Consider the following 26,376-nt stretch of genomic DNA (forward strand, 5'->3'; position numbering starts at 1 on the left):
CATGCGGGAGTCAGCCGCAGGGCACAAGCTGCAAAGCGGCGGGGCTGGGCGCGGGGAAGGCTGGACGCGCAAGGGGCGGGAACCGTGGCCGCGGCGGCGTTCGCTGGCGCGGGAAGTGCTAGAGGCCGCCGCACCGCCTCTCGGTCGCAGACGCAGCCCCGCCCCGCCCCGCCCCGCCCCGCCCCGCCTTGCCCTGCAGCGTCCTGCCGGTCCCATCCCGCAGCGTCCCGCCCGCGCGCTCCTCGCACCCTCCCGCGCAGAGGCGCCCGCCGGTGTTGCCTGCGCAGCCATGGCTCAGCACTTCTCCCTGGCCTCCTGCGACGTGGTGGGCTTCGACCTGGACCACACTCTTTGTCGCTACAACCTGCCCGAGAGCGCCCCGGTGAGTGGCGCGGGCTGTCCTGGGCGCAAGGCGTGCAGCTTTCATGGCGGCTGGGGCGAGCACCGCCGGGGGCCTGCAGCCGCCGCGCCTTTGCGCAGAACTCGGCCTCCGCCCGCGAGACGGGACGGAAGTGTGCATCCCCGGTTCCCCGCCCGCACCCTGGGCTCCGGATATTTGAGCCCAGCCACTAGCCAAGTTTGAGAAAGGGTTGCAGGAGAAAAGGGAGGAGGAGACAAATTGTGCAAGATCAGGCTAGGGTAACAGCTCCTAGGGCAGAGGAAGGGCGGGACTAGGAGACCTGGGGATGTCCTTTGCAGATTCCTGGCTTGGAACTTATCTGCGAGTCTTATTCTGGGCACCAGCAGCGCGCCTACGCAGCCACGTTAGGGGCTTGTATTTTGCTTGGCCACATTTTTCCCTTTGCACGTTCATGCGATACCTGTCAGTTTTGAAACACTGCAGTTGGAGAGATTGTGTGATGTATTGGAAGGAATACTAGCCCAAAAGACATTAAGATCTTAGCCCTAACCTTGTCTTTTAACAAGAAAATACACATTGCGCACCTACCACGTGCTCCCTGCACCTTAAATAAGTTCTAATCCTAACGACAGTCTGCAAAGTTTGGGTCCTCACTGTGCTTTGGTGGGGAGGGAAAGGTGGAATATGTATGATTCCACACCTGTACCCTCAAATGAATTGTCCTTCTTACCCCAATACTTTGATTTCACAGGGAAACATGAAAAATTCACAGATTTTTTTTTTCTTTTGTCAAAGATCTAAGCACTCAAGCAGAAAAAGCTGGTTATGAGCACAGTAGTCAAAGTGAGACTCTGTAGGGAGACTTCCTAGCTTAGGACACCAGCTCCTCTGTTCCTAAGTCTGTGACCTTGGGCAAGTTACTTAACCCGTGTCTATTCTCAGTTTGCCATCTGTAAAATGGGGCTAATAATTGAATGACCTCAAAAGCTGGTTGCAAGGATTAAATGGGTAATAGATGCTTAATGCTTAGAACAGGATCTTGCATGTACATGTGTTTGCTTTTGTGGGCACCATCCAAACCGTTTCCAAGCCTCACAATTTATGGGTAGAACGTTAGGTCACCCGTGCAGACATCCACCAGGCTACTTATTGTGAGGTCAGTGTCCCAGTCAGCAGTTCAGGTACCCGGATGAGGAGGGTCAAAAGAAAGTCTGAATTACTCCTGTTTTCTAGGCACAGACACTTAAAAAAAAAAAAAAAAAAGTACTGTTATACTTTTCTGCTTTCCTATTGTACAGGTATTTCCTTAGTAATATTGATAGTTACGAAGGCTTCTTTTTACTTCTTGATCCTTTGGCCACTATCTCTAGGTCTTTGATTCATATTTTCCTTCCCTCTGTGCCTTTCAAATCCACTCTTGGTTCACATTTTGTTGTATCTTCTCTCTAGTCATCTTCATTTGGAGGAAATATTGTTAAAAACCACTGTCATGTTATAGCCAATTTTGTACATGTGTGAGCATGAGATTTCAGAATGCAAGATTCTCGAAGACAAGACTTCTTCACTACTCGCCTCAGATATAAGTAGTGTTTAAAGTTTGGAAACAGTAACCTAGTGTGCTTTGGATCCTGTTTGGTTTAGAAATCTTTTAAGTATCAGCAGTGTGCTGAGTAATGTAAAAGAGTTGGGGGTATACAGATAACACACAGGCCTTTGAGTGGCCTTTTAATGGGCTAAATTGCTCAGGAGTTAGCTTCAGTCCCCTGTGATGAGGGCAGGATTACCACCGTTGCTGCAGGCTCTTTGTTACCTGTGCCTGGGGCCTTCCGCCCTTGTGACACTAACTTCTCATGTATCAGGTCTCATCTTAAATAGCATTCCCTTTGTGAACAGGCTTTCCTCCCCCATCCTACCTCCAGTTTTCCACAAAACCCTTAATTTCTCATAGCACTTACAAATGGCATTAAATTTTTCTGTTTACTTGTTGAACTCTTCCCCTAAAGCCTTAGAGTCATGGCTTCTTGGCATCTGTATCTCTGGCTATTTATTGTGTGTTGTTTGTGTCAGGCTCAGTGCTTGGCATATAGTGGGTTCAATAAATAATTGTGGAATGATTAAATAAATAATAGGTATTTTAATCACTGAAAATGGCACTTAGAGCCACTATTCTAAAAAGCATTTTACTTTGATGAACCGGTTTGATTCCTTACAACTGCTATGAGAGGAAGATGTTTTTATCATCACAATCACTATTTAGAGGTGAGGAAGACCAAAGCACAAAAAGGACAGGTAGCTTATCCAGAATCACCTAGCAAGGTGGTCTGGCTGCCGGATTTCTGCCACACACCCCACCCCCGCCCTCATGGTTTATGTGTTTTGCGAAGCCCAGAGGAGAACCCTGCAGTGAGTGATACTTGAGCTGGGTCTCACCACAGCAGGTGAGGAGGCAAAGCGAAAACTATAGGCAGAGGAAATACAGCCAGGGCAAAGACCTAGAAGTGGCTGGCAAGCAGAAGATGGGAAGTAGTAGTAGGAGAAGATGCTGGAGAAGTCAGTGGCGGCTGCACCACGGAATGCTGTGAGCGCCTCACTTCAGTCTCATAGTCACTTAATGAGTGCAGAGTGCTATGCAAATTGGAACTGGGCACGTCACCGCACCTGCCGGCTTAGGAAAGGCATCCTAGGAGTGATGACACTTATGTTCTCCTGGGGTTACAGACTCAGAATTGTATGGAACCAGGCAATTACAGTTGTGTGAGTGGCAGAGTGGGGCCTGTAACAGCCAGTGGAGTGCACGCCCCTTCTGAAAGGGCAGCCTTGCTGGACTCCTGCCAGCATTTGCCAAGAGTAGAGACTCAAGTCTTGCCAGATTTAATTCTAAGACGAGTTAGAAATCTAGACTTGTGTGAGAGGTCTGTCAATTGTTAAATGTTAGCTCATTTTCAAACAGCAGGATTCTAGGGTTTGCCATATAGCAAAGAAAAATACAAGACACTCAGTTAAATTTGAATTTCAAATAACAAAAACGTTTTTAGTATACATATGTTCCAAATATGGCATGTGTTATGCTTACATTAAAAAATTATTTGTTGTTTATCTGAAAATCAAATTTACATAGGTATTTCATATTTTATCTGGCAACTTCAGGTAGGAACCAAACATAAATTGTGGTCTGCATATGGCCCATAGGTCACCAATTTGCAGCTGGTATGGCGTGTGCATTTTCAATCAGGTGAGATTGCAAGGGAGGGTAAGTGGCAGCCAAGCCTGGGATGGAAGGAGGCTGGTCATGGAGGCCCTATGCCCTGTGAAGGCTTCTGCGATAACTCAACATAATTTAAGGAAAAGCTCCAAGAACCAAGGCTTTGAGACTAGAAGAGGGGTTCCGAAGACACAGAGTTCTCTGCTTTTCTCAGCACCACTGTACTTTGCTTCTCCCTGCACATTGACCTCATTCTCTCCTGTTACAGAAATGTCTCTTCCGAAAGGTAAGGGACACAGCTGTGGATGCCCCTGTTGACAGCCCTACTAGAAAGGGCTCATTTCTCTCAGGAAGAAACCTAACCTGTTAGAATCACAGGCTCATATCTTACTCAGTATTGCCAAGAGGTGAGGAACTCCCATTGTCCAAAACCAAGTAAATTACCTTGACCAGAGGCAAGTCTAATAGTGTACAGTAACCATTGGTAGCTTGAAACTGGCCATGGTGGGAGTATTAATACCATGTAAATGGGCAAATACTACAGGTCAAGGCCCCTTTTTAACCAGCACGTGACTGATAATAATAATAGTACTTAAAGAGCATATAAGCTCTTTGTTGAGAAGTCAGGTCTGTCAACATCAGGCGAATATTTATTTTGTGGTTGCTTCTGGAGGCCGCTTCTGTCCTTTCCCCTCAGTTTTTCTTACGGTGGAAAAATAAGAGAGAGATTTCCTGCATGTGATTGAGGTTTCTTGAGTCCTATTCTAGATCACCTGCCTGGTCCTTGTTTGAATTCCTCTTCGAGACTCCCCTGTGTCAAAACAGAAACAATTAATGAGTGTGATATCCTGTATTAAAGGGAAAACATGCCATGGATTGGGGGAGTACAGTGCCTCATCCACAGTGGAGCACTACCCAGGAAGCATTTTGGGCAAGAGTGAGTTTTATGGAGCATTAGAAGAGGCAATGCAGAAACAAAACAGGATTGGCTAGGAGGTTGGGGATATCCTTAATAGACTAGCAGGTCCTATTTCCTAGGGTAAGGTAAGGTACTATAGCTCAGTTGGAAGAGTGTGATTGGTGTACGTTAGGTTTCCTAGACAGGTGTTTCCATCAGTGCAGGCTGACTTAGCTTTAGATTTGTGATGTGCACAGGGCCATGGAGGCAGCATCCATTTTGTGAGCCTGATATGTGAATTAACTTTATCAACTGAGGTGGGCCTTTCCAGCAAGGTGAACCGAGGATAAGTGTAATGATAAAGTGGTCAGTATGTTTATCATCTTGGCGATGTGTTAAATACATTGACAAAGCTTCGTCAAGTCTTAATGATCTCTAACTCATTGTAACTCGATTAAGTTGTCTAATTGTGTACTGATGGCATAATTTTGGAGTATGAAAAAGGCACTACAGCTCCCTGGGGCTCACAGGAGTGTTGAATTGCCTGTGAAGAGAGATTAAACTGAAGAGCTTTACAACTCTTTCCCTCCCACCTGTCCCATGAGTGATCCCATTAGGTCTTCAGGTCTGTGATATTAAGAATGAATGGTGAATTTTTTATTTTCTCTTTTTTTTCTTCCCTTGTCTACAGCTCATTTATAATAGCTTTGCTCAGTTCCTGGTCAAGGAGAAAGGATATGGAAAGGAATTACTCACTGTGACTCCAGAGGACTGGGATTTCTGGTGGGTTTTTTTTTTTTTTTTTTTTTTAAAGTCTGCACATTCCCTCTGATTTTTAATTGTTGCTGGTAAAATTTTAATGCTTTCTTTTCTATGGAGGCAGAAAGTGAAATGAGAAATTGAGTCAAAGGACTAAATGGCTTCTATATTGAAAGTTTTATGTTTAATGAATTAAGTCCTTTCTACTTTAAGTTTAGACAGTTAAGTAAATGTGAAAACGAGCTATGAGTGTATGTGACTAATTTGGATATTTTTTCATGGTTGCATCATTATTAAGAATTTCAGAGGTTATTAACTGTCTCTAAAATTTCCATCTTTTAAAAAGTATTTATTGCCCTTTAAATACAGAACTATAGGAGAATAAGTGTCTCAATTAGAACACAGTTTTCTGTAATTCGGAAAGATATTCCTTTGTCTAAGATTCTTACTGCTTATTCCCTTCTGAGGTTAGGACTCTAGGTTGGGATTCTCAGCTTCCTGAGGCTTCTTTTGTCTTTCTTCCTCATTTAAACAAACAAAAAAAATCCAAAATTCTATTAAACCACTTTAAATTCATCAGATAAAAATTAATAGTAATTGTAAAACACATCAAAAATACATGAGGAAGTAATTCTAGAGCAACGATGTTCATCTATTATACATTCTTCCAATGTTTAGTTAGTCCTTTTTGATACATTCCTTTTGTAAAAGGAAGAAACAAAACCAATTTACTATATGAACCACTGAGTCTGAAAATTTTACTGTGGACCAAAGTAAATAATTCTTCTAAAGTACCCTGCCATTTTTTGTTTAATTTTCTCGACCATTATGCCTCCTTGCTCTTATTATTTATAACAATGAATCTGTATTTCTCCCCAAATCCCACAAGTCTTTTATATTGAAGAACCTAAAACTTAATATTTGACTTTTCTTTTAGTCGTTTTCGATAATATACCTTGCCCCAGAGGGCTAGTCTTATAACCTGATCAAATTGAGGCAAAATCCAAGGAGTAAAGAAAGACTCTGGCTAAAATCTTAACTTGCAGAATATGATTGTGAATGTGTGTGTGGGAGGGTGAGGGGGAGGTATGTGTGTTTTATTTAATGGAAAACATTTGTACATCTTAACAGATGTGGAATGCTATTCATTTTTTGTTCTTTTTGAGTTTTGTATTCCTCTTTTTAAAAGCTTAAAGATTTTAGATAGTAAACATGCTGTCTTTCATTTGCTCACATAACAATTTTCCTTATATACTTGCTCTATGGATGATATTTAATTTTAGAATTCTTGGATGGTCTTAATTGTTTGATTAACTTACCATTCACCTGGGTGGGAGGAGCCCTTTTGCACATTGTGACTTTTTGAAAATATAGATTATTTCTTGGGTTAGGTAAATAAATGAACAGATTGGTAATCAAACATTTCTATTTTAGTTGCAAGGGTTTAGCATTGGATCTGGAAGATGGGAACTTCATTAAACTTGCAGATAACGGCACTGTCCTCAGGTAAATTAGTTGTGAAAAACTTGACTCCAGGACATTATTATTATATAGCATTTGATCATTAAAGTTTATTTAAATATTATTTTTTTAGTCAATCAGGTGACAAATTGTCCATGTGCCTGCAGTTCTTTCCATGAATCATCTCAACCATTTAAATCTTAAACATTAGGCTTAAACATCTTGTTTCTTTAAATTTAGCTCATCAGAAATATTTGCAGGAAATACAGTAGAACATTAATAACTTGCTTTATGTCGTTAACCAACACTACTACTGGAATTACATTGTGTTCAGTGGATATGTTGGTATCTGGAATAAAATTGGAATTCTTTTATTAAGGTAGAAGGAGAATGGATGTTGGGTAGGGGTTGGTGGTCCATACATAGCTCTCTTTCTTCCTCCATTTATCCAAACTTGCCTCCATCATGCAAAACTCATTTTCTTCTTTAAGTTTTTCTAGACTGAACTTTCATCAATCTCTCTCCCTCTCCTGTACTCAGTGCTAACTACCTTTCCTTCCCTCCTCCTGGGAAGAATCCAACACTTTGAGTATCAGTAAGAGTAAGGTAAACAATTGAGAAGCAGCTGCCACTGAGTCTTACAGAGGGCACCACAGAGTGAGCATCTATTTTTTCCCCCAGTACTGATAGTGCAGGCAAGTCAACATGGCCAGGCAGTTGTGCGATTTATCATTTATACTCACAGGAGAGGATGCTCAGAGCAGGCTATCCTTTATACATACTCTCTCTTTTGATAAATCATTCTTTTTGCACAGTACAAACTCGTACTTTCCCTCAGACTTCCCCCTGAGGTGCAGCTAGCTAGAGCTGTTGGTGTGGCCTCGCTTCTGATTATTTTATTATTCATTTGCATGTTTTTCCCTGGGTAACAAGACACAATGTAGCTTTGACCCTGACCTTTAACTCAACTGTCATATTATTGCAATGTGCTTGGCTGTCTTAAATCATGGGTAAAAGAATAGAAAACATTCCACAGTTTTGCTTCTTTCTTTCATCTTTATGTCTATTTCCCCTGCTCCCTGCAACCCTCCTGCAAGGTCTGACCCTCTCCATTTAAGTTATAGCTAACTTGCAGTTCGTTGTGAATTTACTAGCTATTGCCTTGATGCCTGCTTTCATCATTGTCTGATCATATTTCCTACTCAAGATTCCTCCATCTTTACATATCGCTTTCTAAAATTTTAACTTCTTTATAAAAAGGAGCCCATTTGTGATTTTTCCTCCATTTTCCCTTTTTATTTCATTTCTTTTCCCCTTCATTTTGCTTTGCTACCACACTGTAACACCAAGAGAAGAATGATACTCTCTAGCATTATAGTTTCTCATAATAAACTACATAAAATATCAGCTGTTTCTCTATAGGCTAAGCATCCTTAAGCAGGACCAACTGATGCAAAAGCAATATTATAAGCACCGAAAATAGCTACTTTCTTATCTTACTATTCTGTTTCATCACATACATCTCCGTTTCCTTCCATTGTGTTTTTAGCCACAGTCATGTCCTTGAGTGGACAGGTGGCTCGCCCACCCTCGCAGTTTTCTGTGCTCACAGCTGGCCCACCCCCTGCATGCCAGGCGCCTCCCACTGTTCCTGCTTACATGCTAACTCTGCTTTCTGCTGCTCTTTCTCTCTTGCTGCCAGACCTAATCCATACAGTTGTTTTTTAATCGTTCCAATTAGGTTAGTTTTACCTTCATAGTTGTATGAAAACTTCTCAGAAAAGGGTAGTATCATAGATCTTTCAGAGAAATTACAGTTTCAATGTTATAGATCCAGAGCAGAGACTACAATGTGGACCTCAGTGAGCTGCTCCTTCCTGATCCCTTGCTAGTTGATGGATGAAATGGAGGAAGAACTAGAGCTGTCAAGGGAAATGCCTTATAGAATCCTACATGGGGAAGTCATCCAATTGAAAACAGAAACAAGGAAAACTTTTATCAGTTTTAGATGGGATCAACAGTAGCCAGGCTGGAGGAAGGGGCATTCAAAAGAGCCATTGATGAGCAGTGTGTCTCGTCTCCCCAAACCAGGGCAAGCCATGGCACAAGGATGATGGCTCCCGAGGAACTGGCCGAGGAATATGGCAGGAAGAAGTGGAAGTACTTCATGTCAGACACTGGAATGGCTTGCCGGTCAGGTATGACTCACGTGGGGCAGCACTGCCATTTCCTCCCCTTTTGTTTTGGACCCTGAACCTGCTACATGAGAATATGAAGAAGGCTCTTCTTGCCTCTTGCTGGGCAGGATGCTCAAGGGAGCAGCTGTGGTTTCATAGGAATAGGACATGTTTTTTCTACATATATCTGATTTCTCTTTGGCAATTGGTTCTGTTTTATTTAACCTTTTGTTGATACTCCTTTTTCCTGCTTTTGTTCTGGAGTAAAAAGATAGCATTTAGGAATAATGCATTCCTTAGTGATCTGTATTTTTATCAGTTTGTTATCTGCTCAGTCCTTACTTTTGTTTCTCCATCCTCCATTTCTCCCTGCATTCGTATTACCCACCTCTCCTTTTTTCTAGAATTCTCTTGCTTACTGTCAGTTCTAGTATCTTCTCCTTTTGTCTTTTTTCTTTATTGGGGATGATTTTATGCATTTTTCCCAGTCTTTAAAGAGCCTCACCATGGGTAAACATGAAAAGAGTTTTCAAAAATTATTTACAGACATAGATGTGCATAAAGTAACAGAGAATGATTAAAACATGAACAGATGTTATCAAAAGTCATTATTGTTAGTTTTTCATTTGTTCTAAATTTTTGGTCATCTCTCACACTACAGTTTTGAAATGAACCTGTTCTTTAGAAAATGTGGTAACCTGAAAATAGAGTTATTCCTTATCACTATTGTGTTTGCATTATTTGTTACAGTCACTATCTTTCGAGAGTTTTATTTCCCTAGAGAGATGAAAATGTCAGGAAGTATGAGTGCTTTTGATAAAATAAGTTGATAGGAAAAACAGACTTCACTTTGGGGTTAGATATAGAATGCTTTCACACATCTCAAGTCACAGTAACTAGTGGAAGTCAAATGGGTAGGTAGCCTTTTCCTCAAGTGAGGATAGAGAATTCTTGTCTCTCTAGATTTAGACTGTTAATAACTCAGAAACACTAGGCACATAGCTAAGTGTTTCACTCTGACATCTATTTAGAAACGGAGTGTTTTAAAGAGGTAAAGTGTTTTCCAGCTATGAAAAGAATATTCACCCAATCTGACCCCACCTGTTTACTCACTGCTCTGCCCACTGGATGCCCTACCTCCGAGAATCAACAGCTTCCCCTTGGTGCTTAATTTACCCAGGAGCCCTCTGAGGATGGTCTTGGAGTTTATCTACTCTTAATTGGGTTGGTTAGGGAAGAGTCTCTCTTCCAGGGGCCTGGTGGCCAGGCAGTGACATAACAGAGGCCTGTTATTTCTGCAGAATAAAAAGGGAAAGCTAATGTCATTAAAAAATTGTACTTATTATTTTTTTTAATATATAGAGGTATATAAAAGAAGAAAGATAGCCTGATTTTCCGCAGCCCAGTTAAACTTTGTTTACATTTATAAAAGGTAATGTAAGCATATGGTTAGCAAATTTAAATATTACAGAAAGGAATAAAATGGTGATAATATCCAGTCCTTGTCCCCCAACGTTCCCTTTTGCCAAAGCTTACTTTTTAAAAAATATATAAAAGAGATCATACATTTTCTATATTTTTCCCTTTCTAATTTACATCTGTTAATTAGAGATCCTGTTACATTAGCACACACACTGATATACCTCATTCTTTTCTTTTAAAAGTGCGGGCATGTTCTACCATCCACTGCCTGTCTCATGATTTATCAGTCCACTCTTGGTGGACATTTACATTGTGTCTGATATTTGGCATTACAAACAAGCTGACATTTTCATGCTTTATGCTTTTGTAAATATATCTGGGGTAAATTCCTAGAAGTACAGATGCTCTAAGGATATGCAGGCTTACATTTTTTATTAATATAGTCAAATATGGCCTTTATTTTTAGAAACTCCAATCGATTCTTTATATACTGTTTCTTACATTGAGTGTATTCATCCTCGAAGTTAAGCAGAGTTGTCGGAGACATTCCCAACCAGTACATTTTGGTGTTTAAAGCACTGATGGATATAGACATTTTAATGACAGTTTTTCATAATCCCTTTTCAGATTGTTGACCTGGGTTAAGTATGGTTTTCCTTTGACTCGATCTTCCCCCCTCCCCCCCCACCCCAAACTGGCAGTTTATGCAGAAATAGCTTGGTATAGTGGAAGTCACAGGGCCTTGGAACCAGTCCTGGAACATATTGACTCTGTTACTTGCTGAAGAGAGTGATCTGGTCAATTACTAGGACACTCAGCATCATTTTTTCTCATCTTCAAATGGAGAAAATATCACATCTATAAGACAAATGAGACTTATACTAACATAAATTGCTCTCTTACCCTCAATGGGTTCATTCATGTGCCTTTGTTCCATTACCACTAAGGATATGTAGTTCGCAAAGGGAATAGTGTTGGCAGTGTGTTCTTGGGGAACGTTTTTCTGTGTGCAAAACTTAATGAATATGGAACATGGTCTTGATTTAGAGACTTGTTTTATTGAACTGAGCTCACCAGTTACTTCACTTCCAATGAGCTATCTGCTGTGTAAACAGATGAAGGGTCACAGCCTTCATGCAGTACAGTCTCAGAGTTTTGGTCACAGCCTGGCCCAGTTAATGGGTCAAGGCTGAACAATTCTCATTGTGTCCACACAGTGGTCAGCCCACGCTTAACAGTTGAGTGATATCAGCCTGTTGCCTTGTGAGTGGGAGTCAATGAACCCTTCTCACTAAACTCTTCAGTTATTTGATTAGACCCAAATCAAAACTCATAATCAATATTCCAACCCTTGAACTGAATTTCTTCTATTAATACTCACAAAGGGAGAGAAGAGAGGGAGAAAGCAAAGATAGATAGTTAGCAATGATGAGATGCCACAGTGCTCAGGACAGCTTGCCATCAGGCAGGTCCCTCTGGTGTTAAAGGCAAAAGATGAGATAAAGGGGAGGTTAATTAATCTTTGGAAGCTGTGTCCACTGTCTGGGGTCCGGGGAACGTGCAGTTTGTTGTGGTCTTACAGTGTAGCAGGGCATGGGCAGAAATGTATGTGGGATATCATCTTCCTTTTGTTGCAGATTTCTGGAAAAGCCATTCCTCACCTTTCCTCGGAATGAAAAATAGTCAGATGTTACCCCAACAATTTCAGCTCTGAAAGCATAAAAAAAAACAGGAAGATTGTCAACCAAAATATTCTCAAGTGAGAGAAAGGACACACAAACCAGCACAGCTGATTTGTGAATTAACAGAACTTTGACTTTATTTTTATACATTCTTCATAATTCGACAATAAGAAGTGAGGGGCATTAATGATATTGAAAGGGATAGACAGGATTTTCTCCTAATGTACCTGTGACACTCCATCTTTCCAAAATAATCCATTCTGTTATTGGATGACTCATTCATTCAACAAACCTTTTTTTGAGTGCCTACCATATGCTGGGCATTGTGCTTAGTGGATGCTGAAGAAAAGACAGCTGTATTCAATAACCTCACATATAGTTTACAAATGGGAGGAAGTGAGACTCAAAATCAGGCAGTTATAATACTGTGCACAAGAGTCGTTACAACCATTTGAAAAGGACTTTTCTTACATTAAATTAAATCTGGCTGTACCTATTGGTTCTGTTTTATTCTGCTTTCTACCAAGGTCTCTAGAGGACTTGATGGGTTTGGGTTTCTCCAAAGCAGAGTGGTTGCTCCTGATCCCAGCAGGCAGTGGCGAGACGGTGGAGAGGGTGAGAGATGGAAGGAAGGAACCCTGGGGACTGGATTCCACTGGGGACTGGATTCCACTGGGACTTCTAAGGAGAAGCACAGAGAATACCTCCCGGAGTTGCGAATCCAGAGGACAGGAGGCTGGGCATCTGTTCACTGGCTCCTGACCATGTTGGTTGAGGCCACATGAGCCACGTGAGCTCCAGAGGCTTCCAGAGAAAACGAATGACAGGTGTGCTTGAGTGGAATGACACTTTTCAGCACAGCTGTGGCTGGGATTAGACATGGGCCAAGGATGCGACATGGGTCATCAACAGTGTCTGCCTATGGGCAGCAGATTCAAAAGTGACATCTGTAACAGAGAAGGGCTAGAGTTCAATTCTGCCATAGGGCCAAACAGGATAAGTCAAATTCTCCTCCCTGAGATCCTGGAGTATGCCTATCCTGTGCTCCTAGGTTTTCCTAGATAAGCACAGTGTGTCCTCATGTGATATATGGGTTTTTTGTTTTTGTTTTTTGTTTTTTATTTCTCTCATCACCCTGATAGTTCTTACACTGTACTGAAATTGGATAAAAATTAAATGTGGTACCATAGGTGGGCCATCCAGCACAGATGTGGAAAGGCACTGTCATTGAGAGCACTTAGTGGTACTCCAGTGTTAGGCTGAGTGTTTTGAAATTCAGTGACATTAATAGCATAGATTGTGGCTTTTTCGTAATCCATTTTATATTTGGGGTATAGCCTATTTTTTGTTTAAAAATATAACTTAAATATTTTTGAATAAAATGCTTAACTTATGAATATCATATTATAACTTTCTTGTAGCATCCTTATGGCTTAAACCTTTTTAAAAAGCCTGTGATGGAGTGATTTTTAATTGAAGTAGAGTCTTCTTTAACTAAACCAAAATCTGTTGTCTCTTCAGCCAAGTTTACGTGTATGCCACACAAATGAGGCATTAATTTGTTCCCAGTTTAAAATTTTGTTCTTTTTTAGGAAAATACTATTTTTATGATAACTACTTTGACCTGCCAGGAGCTCTTCTATGTGCCAGAGTGGTGGACTCTTTAACAAAGGTGAACAAATTTTTTTTCATTTTTTAGAAAACTATGTATATGTAGTTAGTCATAAATCAGAGGGTTTATTATACATATCCTTTGAATTGAGATTTTACTCAGTTTCCTCTTTGTGGTTTCAGAGGTGACTGAAGAAGGTAAAACAGAGAATTTGGTCAAAATATTTTTGGAAAATTAAATAGCAGTGATTGTTCTTTTCCCCAAGGTTATCAATATATTCTCCAGCAGGGGGTGCAAAAGTCTAGGAAAAAAAAACACCAAACTTAAATTTGGAAAAATATTTTCTTGGTTTCATTAACAGAATTTTAAAAAGTCATTAAGAAAAGTCCACATATCCTTAAGAATTCTAAATAATGTAAAACCAGAAAAACGAGATAAAATTTTAAAATTCATTTTAAGCACAGTTTAAAGCATATACACTTTCTTTTTTTACCGTATATCAAAATTAAATAGATTTCTGGTTATATCATTTTATTCTTTGAACTTAAGACCCGTGACACAATTTTATGTCAGATTCGCTTTCCTTTTTGCATATGTTGTCTTTTAAAGTCACGACGATTGTGTTCATAATAGAACATAGGTAAGTGGTTTATTTTTTACTCAGAATTACAGTCATGTGTTTATGAAAGTTTCTGTGGAGTTCTGGTATGTTTGTAGAAGTTGTTAACATGAGATGGAGCCACTTTTTCATTTCATAGTAACTACAGTCAAATGTATCAGTCTTTAAATATTTTGGAGTTTATATAATTGTATATAAATTTATAGTAGTTGGTCTTTGTTTAGATGGAAACACTGCTTAATGTTTCCAAGAAACAAAAGGTTGTAGGGTTGTGTGTTTTAACGTAAAATTTTATTTGCTTTCTGGTTTTAAAAAATCTTAATAAAGATGATTTACATTCTGGATTCAGAACCTCCTTGATGTCTCCTATAGAGACTCGATACTCTTTTACATTGAAATTCAGATAAATGCACTGAATTCTAAAGAGACCAGCTTTTAGGATTTTAAGGCTTCAGGCTTCTTAGCCTCATAGCACATGAAGTAACATATTATGATATCTCAGAGGCTATAGTGTTGTAAATTTACTCATGTTAAAACTATTCTATACTTTTTATACTTTTATTTGGGCTATATGAGCTATGCAATATTTAGTCATACGAGTATATATCTTTGTAGCAGTGATTTTCATGGAAGATTTCTCTTTCTAAAATCACATTTAGAAGAATAAGTTTATTAACCTATTATGTATTCATTCTAAAACATGAGTCTCTGTTTTAGAATATAGTATTGCTTGCCAAGTATTTTCTGCTATTCATGGAAACAGAATTATTGCATGTGTTACATTTAGAATTTGTTTATTTATTTTTTAGGAGAACAATGGTCAGAAAACATTTGATTTTTGGAAGGATATAGTTGCTGGTATACAACACAATTATAAAGTGTCAGCTTTCAAGGGTGAGTAATGTGAAGAGAGACTTTGTAATAGGTGTTCGTTAAATGCTCTGTGTCTAATGAACTGCTTAGAAGTTACCTATTCTGCTATGTTCCTTAATTGGGATTTAATTTGACCCTAAATATCACTATAAAGTTGGTACCATTTATCTTTTAAGAGTTTCTTTTGTTTATGTGTTTTATGGCCATATTTGCCTGTATTCTAAGCTGTGCCGTCTTTTGCATAACTGCCAATAGGGTTGTTCTGTCTGTTCCCCAGAACCAAAGTTCTAGTTTTGCTGTTTCCTGGCTTGGGAATGTAACCATTCATGTAGTAGTTACAGACAATTGGGAAAAGTGAAAATACCATTCGTGTTGCTTAAAAAACCTGATTGGTTGACTCAGAATGAGAGCAGATATCACTAACCCGAGCCTAGGGATTCATGGTTCTAGTCACAGGTTTGCTTGGGTTACACAGATTACTTCTAAGGAATAGAGATGCCTTTATAGTAAGTTACCCTGGAGACTTCAACCAGACTGTTCTGGTTCAGTCGATGGGCTGGTGGAGGCTCAAGAGCAGTATTTTCCAGCCTAGAAAAATGTTGCCTTTTGATAGACATAAAAATTGCTTGCCTTTCTCTTATGTAATTTCACCATCAGAATAATCCTAAATATTATGACTAAAAACATTTCAAGGCAACAAATAGTTGCTGCAGAATATATGTTCAAATTAATATTTCTCTGCCACCTGCTTTTTTCCCTCCCAGAGGAAAGTCATTGTTGTGGGGTGATTATCTCACTTTTTTATGGCCAGCCACCAGCCCTTCACCCTGGCTTATAGGTCACATGTGATTCTGAGGGTGCCTTTTCACTCTCTGCACTGAGTGCCAGGGTGTGTGGGAATGCCTGTCTCCAAGAGAGGCATAACCATGACAACCGTAAAGCCACCCACCACTTTATTGTTTTACTTTGTATTGGCGTTGTAAAATGAAAAGCCTTAAAAGAAGGACAAATGCCGATTGGTACTATTAAATAAATTCCACATAAAAATCTATTGATGTTATTTTATTGCATTGTAAATAAGGAGTAGGTAAAACATATCATGCTTTAATAAGTGAGGCACAGCTTAAAAGTTTTAAACAGCAATATAAAAATACAGTACAGAGCATAAATAAATAATGTCTCTTCATTTCTAGGCAGATTTTGAAACCTTTGACATTAGTTATAATTTCACTGGAATGGGCGGCATAAGGTACATACGCTAGTGTTCTGTAAACCCGCAAAGTCATATTACACAAAATTCAATAAAGGAATTAAAGAGATCAGATTAATCACACTCTGTTAAATAAATACAATAGGTCAGTCACCTTTTCCCAAGTTGTGAAGAGTATGTAGGAAGCTTTTCTGCAATCACAGAAAAGTTTGAAAAGGTTCAGGACTAAAGAAAGCACCTTGCATTTCAGGTTAATTTTAATATACCATGTTGGATTTTTATGAGAGCTGTAAAAAGTTCGTATGCACCTCTGTATTTGAATAGATCTAGATACACAGGGCCACATAAGCCTTCGAGTAATGCACCATCAGAAAGGTCCTATGGTATACAGTGTCTTTTAAATTTGAATATTCAAGTATTTAAGTTCTTTAAAGATATGAAACCTCCTAAATGTTTCCTAGAAGTTCTCCTGTTAGTTATTAGAAACAGGCTTATTTTAAAAGGAAATGCTGAGTTTCTGAAATAAAATTTTAGCTTAATTTGTCATCACAATCAGGGATCTTTTTGGTAATCATTTTATATTATTTTAGCTAAAATTTTTAAACACTGAAAGGACTTCTCAGAAAACATTGAAGTCTTAGGATTGCTGACTAGAAATTTGAGAGAGTCTTCACGTATCATTTACCATTGCTGCTCACTTTTTCAGGGGCAGGGAATTTGTTGGTCCGAAAGCTCAAATCTGTATTTTAGAAAATTAGAATGAGTCATATTTTTTTCAGCCTACCTCCATATGCATTTTGTGGAATGGGGTGAAGTTGGGGAATGCCTTTTCAAGCATATTTATATTAGCTTGGTGGGAATATGCTCACATTGGAGCTACTAAGAATCCTGAGAAAGAGGAGTGAACATACTCAGAGGAATATAGGCCATTCGACTCAGCATTGGGCAACTGGAGCCACACCTGGTCATTTTCTGTGAGGTCGATTATGGCACTTCCCGAAGCCTGATCCAGGTAGCCCTTGGAGTATTCATCATAGGTATACATTACAGGGGTGCCATTCTTATACAGACCTACCCAAACATGGGTCCCTTTCACATGCACATGGTATGAGAAATAGTATATTCCTGGTATCCTACAAGTAAAGATTCCAGTTCTTGGGTCATAATGCTGCTGCCTGTTATACAGAATCTTATCAAATGGGATGGGAGTACCTATTGCTGGGTAAGCTTTGGAGAGAATAACAGTGAAAGCAGATACAGGCATTCCTGTTACACCCTGGTTGGCACTAATCAGAGGCATCCCAGAAAGACTAGGCCTTTGGCCTGCCTTTATAAAGCCCTCAGGAAGGGCTGCCTGACCTGGGGGGCCTGGGGGCCCTGGGGGCCCTGGAAGGCCAGGCGTTCCAGCATGGCCTCTCGGACCTGGAGGCCCTGGTGGCCCAGTGGGTCCATTGAGGCCCTTAGTCGCTATGCCAGCGGGGCCAGGAAGACCTGGAGTTCCTGGATCCCCTTTAGATCCAGGGAATCCTGGAATGCCTGGTGGCCCAATGGGGCCTCTGGTACCTGGTATTCCAGGAGCACCTCTTGGGCCAGCCTCACCGTTGTGTCCAGGCATTCCCTTAGCTCCTGCTGCGCCCGCAGGGCCTGGGAGACCACGAGGTCCTTCCACTCCAGGGTCACCTTTTGCGCCTGGTAATCCTGGGTTACCCTTAGGACCATTGAGACCTGGTTCACCTGGGTACCCTGGTTTTCCATCTAAACCGGAGGCACCCCTTTCTCCCTTAGCCCCTGGGAGTCCTGCAGGCCCGACTGGCCCCGTCTCGCCTTTGGGGCCTGGGATCCCATGGTTGCCCGGTATGCCCTTTGGTCCTTGGGGTCCAATATTTCCAGGGGGTCCAGTCAGACCTGGCTCCCCAGGATGACCTGCTGGGCCTTGTTCCCCTTTAGCACCTGGACCTCCCGGAAGACCGGCAGGTCCCCTTTGTCCCTTCAGCCCTGGCAAGCCTGGTTTCCCAAAGCCAGGAGCCCCTGGGGCCCCAGCTATTCCTGGAACCCCAGGATGACCTTTGGTTCCCGGAATCCCTGGCTGGCCTGGGGCTCCAGCAGCTCCCGGCTTTCCAATGCCTTCTGGTCCTCGTTCCCCAGGAGGACCTTGTGGGCCTGGTGGGCCAGTTGATCCCCTTTCTCCTGGAAATCCCCTATCACCTTTGATCCCTGGCTGTCCTGGAAACCCGTTTTCGCCTCTCTTTCCCACTCCAGGAGGGCCAGGTGGTCCCATGGGACCCTGAGGGCCTGGAAGGCCCCTCTCACCTGGGCGACCGGGAGCACCATATCCAGTTTCCCCTTTCTGTCCGTTCATACCAGGGACTCCTGGTGCACCCTTTTCTCCAGGAAAGCCCCTGGGTCCCGGGGCTCCTGGGGATCCCTGTTGTCCAGGTTTTCCTGAAACAGAAATTCCAGCTGGGCCGGGAATTCCAGGTGGTCCCGGTGGGCCCCGTGGTCCTGGTAAACCAGCTGGTCCAATATCTCCTTTTGGTCCATATGGTCCTCTCTCCCCTGGTTTTCCTGGCAGTCCTGGCAAACCTGGCTTCCCAGTGCCTGGTGGTCCTGGTGGTCCTGGCAGCCCACGCTCTCCTTGGGGTCCAGGACTTCCATAGCCTGGTTTTCCTGCTGGTCCAGATGGACCTGGGTGCCCTCGAGGTCCAGTGGGGCCTGGTGGACCGGGAATACCTTGCTCTCCTCTTACTTGTATACCTAAAAGACATGCCCAGTACACATATCCAGAGAGAGAGTGTTTAGAAACATTAAGAATAGTCATTGCTTCTTGAAATACCAATCATGACAGAACATTGCAGTGTCAGTCAGTCCATTTTGGCAGACTATTCTTAAATGGTTTCAGACAATACATTTTATATGGTCCTAAAAAACACTGCTAGAGAAGATGGTTTCACAAACCCATAGCTAACATAATACTTTCTTTACATCTAATGATCCATAAAAATAAGCTGGGATTTACAAATTCATCTAGAGTAAGAGTGTAGTGGAGGCAAATTTATTATGTTTATTTTGGGAAACTTCATTTATCTAGAAAGGAAAGGAAAAAAAGTGTCTGCCAGAAAAGGAAGAAAGAGACAAGTGCAGAATAAATGGGTAAATAAGAACTATCAAAATTTTCCATCACAAATGCTATCCTATGAGACATAAGTAAGAAAGGTCCTTAATTCTGATTTACATCACCCATGGCCCTGCTGAGCACAATTGCAATTTAAGTAGATTTTCTTTCGACCTCAGTACATACCATGAGCTCTTACATTCTCCATTATTGACTTAAAATTGAAACAGAATTAGAGAATTAGCCTTAATGGGAGAGTACATAAAAAGTGCTTATCTGACGTTTTCCTTGATAAATGCAAATAAATATTATTGATTTCATAGAGTTGTGGGTTCGTTTGAGCTATAACTACTTCTACTAATATAATATACTTAAAAACCACTTATTAAGTGCTTACGAAGTGGAAGTGCTATTGGGCCACGAGTTTTGGGGGAAGCACAGGGCACATCTAAGAGCTTCAGTCACAAAGGGAAGAAGACAAGTATACACGTGATAAGTGCTCAAAGAAGAGTCCACGTGCTGTTTTAGTCATTCAGAGGTGAGATATAACAGCATTGCTGGCATTAGGGCATACCATTAGGGAACTGTTACCATGTCAAAGAATCTTTAGGCAGTAATCATCATAAGCATCTACATAAAGTATCCATTCTTTCTCAGAAGAATTCTTTAGCAACTAGCAAAGATGGTAATTATATATGATTTTAAATATCTGGTTGCATAATTACATTAAAATCATCTTCTGTTTAATAAACTTTCAGCAACAATTAGAATTTCTTCATATATTATTTAGATTCTTATACTGTCAGAAAGTGGTTCATAGTAATGGTAGCTTTAGTAGATGTCACAGTAATCAAATAGTTTGGTCAAAACCCTGAAAATGACTTAATCGCAATGACTTTTGAGCCACATTGTTTCTGTACAAAAATGGATAATATACTTAAACTCTATTTAACTAAATCTTTAATGGTTTTAAAAATCAAGATGAGGACTAAATTGGAATTAACATTAAATTAATTGAAATTATAAATTGAATTAAAAATTGAAATAAATGGAATTAAAAATTGCTTTTGAAAACATTTTATGATTATAGTTTCCTTTATTAGTTGTTGATACATTATTATGTTTTTAAGAATCTTTCATATTAATTAACTGGCATGTTAGAAGTAATCAGCCAATAGTAGTGGCTAATATTATTCTCTTGGGTAGATATATTCCTGATGTTTGAAAAACTTTTGGCGGTGAATGAGATATCAAATACAGAGCAGAATTATTAAAATAGGTAACTGAAATAGGAAATCATTTTAGACTTAGTTATCTTTATATTTTGCACTAATTAGGTTTATATTTCATTTCACAAACATTTAAATGTAGCATTATCTACCTATGGATTTTCAGTAAAGGATATCAGGAAAAGGACTGAGAAAAATTAATTTACAGAAAAGATTTCCATATAGTAATAGAAATCTTGAGATTGACTTTAATGTGCATATATGCTATCTAATGTAAATTGGTATCCCAACATTGCAAATAGAATGAATAAATAAAAGATTTCTTAATGATTTGGAATAAAAGCACATTTTTTAAAATTGTGAACTATGTTAGATTGGGGTTTGCTTCAGAATCTTATAAAGATCATGTTCAAACTAAAAATAATTCTTAGTCTTTTTGGAAAGCTGTTTAACTGTTAAAATAGAGGAGAAAAAAACAAGTCTTATCAAATATGACTGCATTAGACACCACGTGAAACTAGAACGCCGAGGATAGAGTGATCTCTGTCACTGGAAATATATATTACATATGATATATACACATCAATTCAGTAATGTACCCTAATGGGTCCTACACCACTCAATTCAAGAAAGAATGTGACTTCTTTTGTATCCTTAGGGGACAGCCCCTCTTTGTAGCTTGCCATCTGAACAAATTAGAGATTTGGGTGGTGCTATCCTCAAGGAAAAGCAGTTACCCAGTAGAGACATTTCTTCAATGCCCACAAACTGAAATAGTGGTTGGTTGTGTCAGAATGTGGTACCTGCGTGCCCAACAGCTGTGGAGCCCTCTGCAGCATAATTTCGTGTGTTTTGGCTGACCTCTCATTTAGCCTGTGTTGAACAGATGTACTTACAAATTACATAGGCACTCTCTGTATTTGTTATCATCTTAATGATTTATTGGTATAAATTGTGGGCTTTTTCTCTTTGCCTGCCAATGGATGATAATGTATTTGGTATAAATTGTGGGCTTTTTCTCTTTACCTGCCAATGGATGATAATGTATTTGAGTTTCCACTTTGTATTACCAAGTAAGAGTAAGGTAGAGTTAATAGTTAAAATGCAACTTCTAAAATTTTCATTTGTGAGCTATATATATATATATATATATATATATATATGTGTGTATATATATATATATACACACACATACATACATGCACACACAAAATGTGTATATATATACAAGGTACCTATTATTCTGCAAAAATAGCCAAGATGATATAGTACATTAAGATGGGAAGACAGAAATATTTTTAACCTAAAAGTGATACATTTTATTTTTAATTTAAAACTTTCATTTATGATCTTGTAATCTATATAAAGTCTTAATTTGTAATCATAGAGAATATAACCCAGTGCCGTCTGTCATAGCATTTCAGATTGCCATTTGTTGCTTTAAGTAACAGGTTTCCTTAACTTTTATTCTTTATTTCCTAACTTAATCACTTTCTCTTTTTATTTGGATTGTGAGACATTAAGGAGTATCTGTTGTGCACCTGTGCATTTATTTTTTTTTTAAAAGCTACCTTTCATGAAATATTTTAAATTTCAACTTTCTTAAATTTCAACTTTCTTAGACAACCCTCTAATTTGTTCAGAATGGTTGTCTCCAAAAACATAATTTTAAAGTTAATGGCCACCTGAAAATTGTACAATCGTATTAACAAATGTTACCCCCAATAAACTTAATTTTTAAAAAATAAATAAATAAAGTTAATGGCAAAGTTAATAGCTTTATTTGCAGGATAAAATATATAACTATAATGAAAAAATATTTTGGAAAGGAAATTTGAATTCTACAGTTTAATTCAGTAGATGCTTTACAGGCAGTGTGTGTCAAATGTTATTAAATAGAATCAGTGACTATGAACTCTAATCGTTGCCCTTCTTTGAGGATCTGTTAGCACCTTACATACATTATCTCAGTACTCTTACCAAAAAGGAGCCGAGAAAGCTGAACGGGTGAGGGGTAGATTCAAGAAGAAAGTTAAAACTTATCTAAGGTGACATCACCATCACTATAACAGGAAGATGGGGAGAGAGGTGGGGATGGAGAGGAATAATAGAAAAAACAGAAGTAGAAGTAACTGAAATAGTATAGTAGTAGAAGTACTAGTAGCAGTAGTGGTAGTAATAGCCAACACTTAAGCACTTTACACATATCTCATTTACACTTCATAACAGATCTTTGAGATAATTGTTTCTCATTTTACAAATGAGGAAACTAAGGCACAGAGAGGATAAATAACTTACTTGAGATCGCATACTCTGTGCATGCTTAGCTATTAAACTATACAAAAATGTGTAAAAATTATGAAAATTGCTGCTTCATTTGTCTATTAAATATCTTCGGAGGGCGTCAGATTTTATTTGATCATTAAGACTCAATTCTGTACATATTTCTGCTAGAAGAATAGGTTTTGAAAGTACGTATGTTTTAAGTTTTTAGATATATAAACCTGTTATTCTTTTTGTACAATTGGCAATTAGTTAAAATATCTTGAACATGATTAATTTTTACTGGATTAATATTTTTAAATTATGAATAGTTATGCAAAAGCATCATTTGAGAAAAAAATTTCATGCACAAAAGTTCTTAATATTCTCCAGGTATATCTTTCTACTACACTTATTGTGTAAAGGATACTAATATTCTTAAATAAACCTACTTTTTTCACAAATCATTTTGGGCTGATTCTACAGTTTGAAAATAATTTAAAACCACACAGTTAAAAGCATTTTAAAGAGATCATTAGGACTGAAAAAAGCAACAACCAACTTGTTAACTGAGCAAAACATACAGTTCAGTTTACCTTTACTCTTTATGGCATAAGGAATGAAGAACTGTGTCTTGGTGTTGGGTAGTGGGCCTTTTATGCCTGTAGGTGTTTGGTATCTCTCAGCATAAAACCCTCCATGAACCAAGTTCAAGAACATTAGCAGCAAAAGGGCTATTTGTGGCAGCATGTTCTCAGATGGATTCTGAAAAACAAAACAGTAATTTCATAGCACTTTGTTATTGACCTGGGTTTTTTTTTTTGTTTTTTTTTAATGTTATACAAGTGAATTCTCTATATGGTTACCTACTTTTTTTTTTACCTTATCCTATATATTTTGAATACATTCTATAAATTAATGAGTTATAATTTTTTAATAGCCTCTTAGTTGGTTTTGGAAACCACATTCAAGTGATCAAGTAAAACGGAAGTGATTTTAAAAAAATTGTGATTGGATGTCTGTATTAAATAATTCAAGATCTTTGGCATAGATAAAAATATCCAATAGTTTCAAATTCAGATTAGGGCATACTTTTCCAAATCCGGTTTTATTAGGGCTATCTTTTATAGACACTGATACAAATTAAACTTTTTGAGTGTATTTTAGTAGAAAACCACTTTTTTAATCACAAAAATCCAAGTAGTTAATTCACTGAAGCTTGTTTGCAAACAAGCTAACATGGAAATTCAACTGTGAGTATCGAGTCATAGACTTACCTGAGTGCTAGGAGTTCTGGAGATGGTTTCTTGGAAGCTTTCTGAGCCCTCCTGTCCCAGGTGAGCAATGCAGAAGATGCTCTCTCCAGAGCTGTCCTGCAGTATTTATACTGTTTTCCTCTTTCTACATGAGGTTACCCTGAGCTTAAGCTCCTCCCTCAGAGGTGGAAAGCACTAATTATGGTGGAAAGTTCTATTGGACAGACATACAAAATCAGGTTGGGCTGTCTTTTTTCCCTGTTTTCTTATTGAAAAATAAACTCTTTGTCTTAAATATATATTAATAGTTTTAACCATGCACCATCTTTTTCTGTGATTTTATTTTAGAAGTTATTACTCAGATGTTTAGGTTAGTTCATGATGAGATGATACTACCCCCTTTATATTTTTAAAAAGCACATTCTTGTGTTATTTGGTTGAAAATATTTGGTAGTATATAAAAGTAGGGGAAGACATCTTTTGGAGGGAGGTGTGGATTTAAACCAGCATCTAAATTCCTCAATGATTACATAAAGTCATTAATGTGTCCACTGACATTTTTAAATGTTTATGAAAATTGCTTACCCCAATTCTTACTTATTTTTAGGCTTGAGATTGAAATGCAGTGGTGAAAATGTAGGTATGCTGTTTTGTATTTTAGTGTAAGTCTTCAGAAGTTAATAAGAGACTTTAAATATGATAACAAATATTTCAAAATTTTTTCATAGTAAATATTCGTTTTTCCAGACAGAGGCAAGACATCCATGAAGTTGATAGAGTTAGCAATATAATTACCTCAAAGGATTTAGTTAGTTTATAGCACTATACTATGTTCAGTAAATGACTTCTAAAGGTTTTATTGCTTAATTTTGGATTTTACTTTAGTGTTGCAGTAAAAATTGCAAAACCCTTAACTTGATAATGTCATATTATGTCTCTTTAAACAAGATTGTTGTGTTCATTTCAAAAGAAAAAGATCCTTCAAACTTTGCTTTCAGCTTTTTAAAATTATCATTGTCTTACCTTGTAATTTCCTTCAGCTATCTTGAATCAGCCCAGTTAGAAATATTTTTTTTCCCCAAAGATGAAGGTAAACGTTATCATTGTCATTTTCAATAGTTAGTATTCTCTTTAACAATGTTAGGAGACTCTTAAAATCAGTTTTAGCATCTTAAAGAATCTACTAAAGATGTAAGTTGAGAGGCCAAATTTTGTGTCTTATGTCCTTTTGGAGCTAAGTCAGATCAACTATACAGATGAAGTAGGTGAGAAGGAGCATTTCACATATAGGCACAGACATACCTTTTTTTTTAACTCTCTGTTGAATTAAAATGGTAAGGACTCAGGATTGGTCGGTAATTGAAATAATTGACCAGTGGACAGTTTAAATAAAGGTTTTTTTTTCTTTTCCTTCCTTGCATACAATTTTGTGTTTTTTAAACAAGGCCTTGTATAGCATGTTGTAGAAATGTAAATGGATAACTCATCTCACTGCCTCCCATTCTTTTCTCCTAACTCTCATTTTTAAACTTTTTATTGGTTGCCATATTAAAAATCTATATCATCATATATGTCTTTATATAATACTCATAGACGCACTTGAAATGTGGCTTTTATGTCACTTCGGGTGATATTAAAAGAATTGAAAAGTCTGTATTCTAATCATTCTTCCATCATTTGAAAATTATCTGTGGAATAGTTTTTGTTATGATAATCTGTACTCCACTGTGTCTGTAAGAGACCACAAAAGGTAAGTAAGAGAAAATGGCCAGCTTCCATCTGCTTATAGTTCATTCGGACAAGATTTTAGAAAAGTAGGTGGAATAACATTGTGGATGCTCTTGAATGTCAGGCCGAAGAATTTGTTTTGAAAAGAATTATTTGAAATACATATTCTAGTGTTTTTATGCGTATGTATGGTTATACACACACACACACACACACACACACTTATTTGTTATTGAGACTGACACCCTTTAGATAACATTCATTTGAAAGTTCGGATTAATTCTCAGCTCATCATAGGTACCATTGTACATCTGCATAAACTGTTCAGCATTGGCTACTCTATTTTCAGAGATTTTCACCATAATCTTTCTAGGCATCTGTTTTTTCCATCAACTCAATGCAAAGTTGGACGAGGTTTTTAAGCTCCTCCCAGCTTTAACCCATTTCTCATTTGCCCTGAGAATGCTCGCCGGTGGCATGTGGACCAGCAGCGTTTACCGTAAGATAACTCGC

At 38.7% G+C, this 26,376-nt stretch overlaps 2 protein-coding genes across 3 annotated transcripts in view; one reads left to right on the top strand and one right to left on the bottom strand.

Annotated features, from left to right (window-relative positions):
- Positions 1-211: 211 nt before the first annotated feature.
- The window catches only part of NT5DC1 (5'-nucleotidase domain containing 1), a 110,078-nt gene continuing 83,913 nt past the window's right edge, over positions 212-26,376 (top strand). The window contains exons 1-6 of the mRNA XM_016163623.2: positions 212-382; positions 5,153-5,244; positions 6,655-6,726; positions 8,773-8,879; positions 13,555-13,634; positions 15,003-15,087. Of these exons, the coding sequence (XP_016019109.2) occupies positions 290-382; positions 5,153-5,244; positions 6,655-6,726; positions 8,773-8,879; positions 13,555-13,634; positions 15,003-15,087 (529 nt within the window). The 5' untranslated portion in view covers positions 212-289. The remainder of the gene's footprint in view (positions 383-5,152; positions 5,245-6,654; positions 6,727-8,772; positions 8,880-13,554; positions 13,635-15,002; positions 15,088-26,376) is intronic.
- The window catches only part of COL10A1 (collagen type X alpha 1 chain), a 34,046-nt gene continuing 23,673 nt past the window's right edge, over positions 16,004-26,376 (bottom strand). Inside the window, exons 1-3 of one of the 2 annotated variants that reach the window (XM_016163621.2) lie at positions 24,157-24,294; positions 23,476-23,644; positions 16,004-19,030 (exon numbers count right to left, since the gene is read on the bottom strand). In XM_016163621.2, the coding sequence (XP_016019107.1) occupies positions 17,142-19,030; positions 23,476-23,629 (2,043 nt within the window). In that variant the 5' untranslated portion in view covers positions 23,630-23,644; positions 24,157-24,294 and the 3' untranslated portion in view covers positions 16,004-17,141. Of the gene's footprint in view, positions 19,031-23,475; positions 23,645-24,156; positions 24,295-26,376 lie in introns of those variants that run through there. The other variant, XM_016163619.2, reaches the window with a different exon arrangement.

The sequence above is a fragment of the Rousettus aegyptiacus genome, unplaced genomic scaffold, assembly GCF_014176215.1.
Source record: "Rousettus aegyptiacus isolate mRouAeg1 unplaced genomic scaffold, mRouAeg1.p scaffold_m13_p_1, whole genome shotgun sequence".
Classification (NCBI taxonomy): Eukaryota; Metazoa; Chordata; class Mammalia; order Chiroptera; family Pteropodidae; genus Rousettus; species Rousettus aegyptiacus.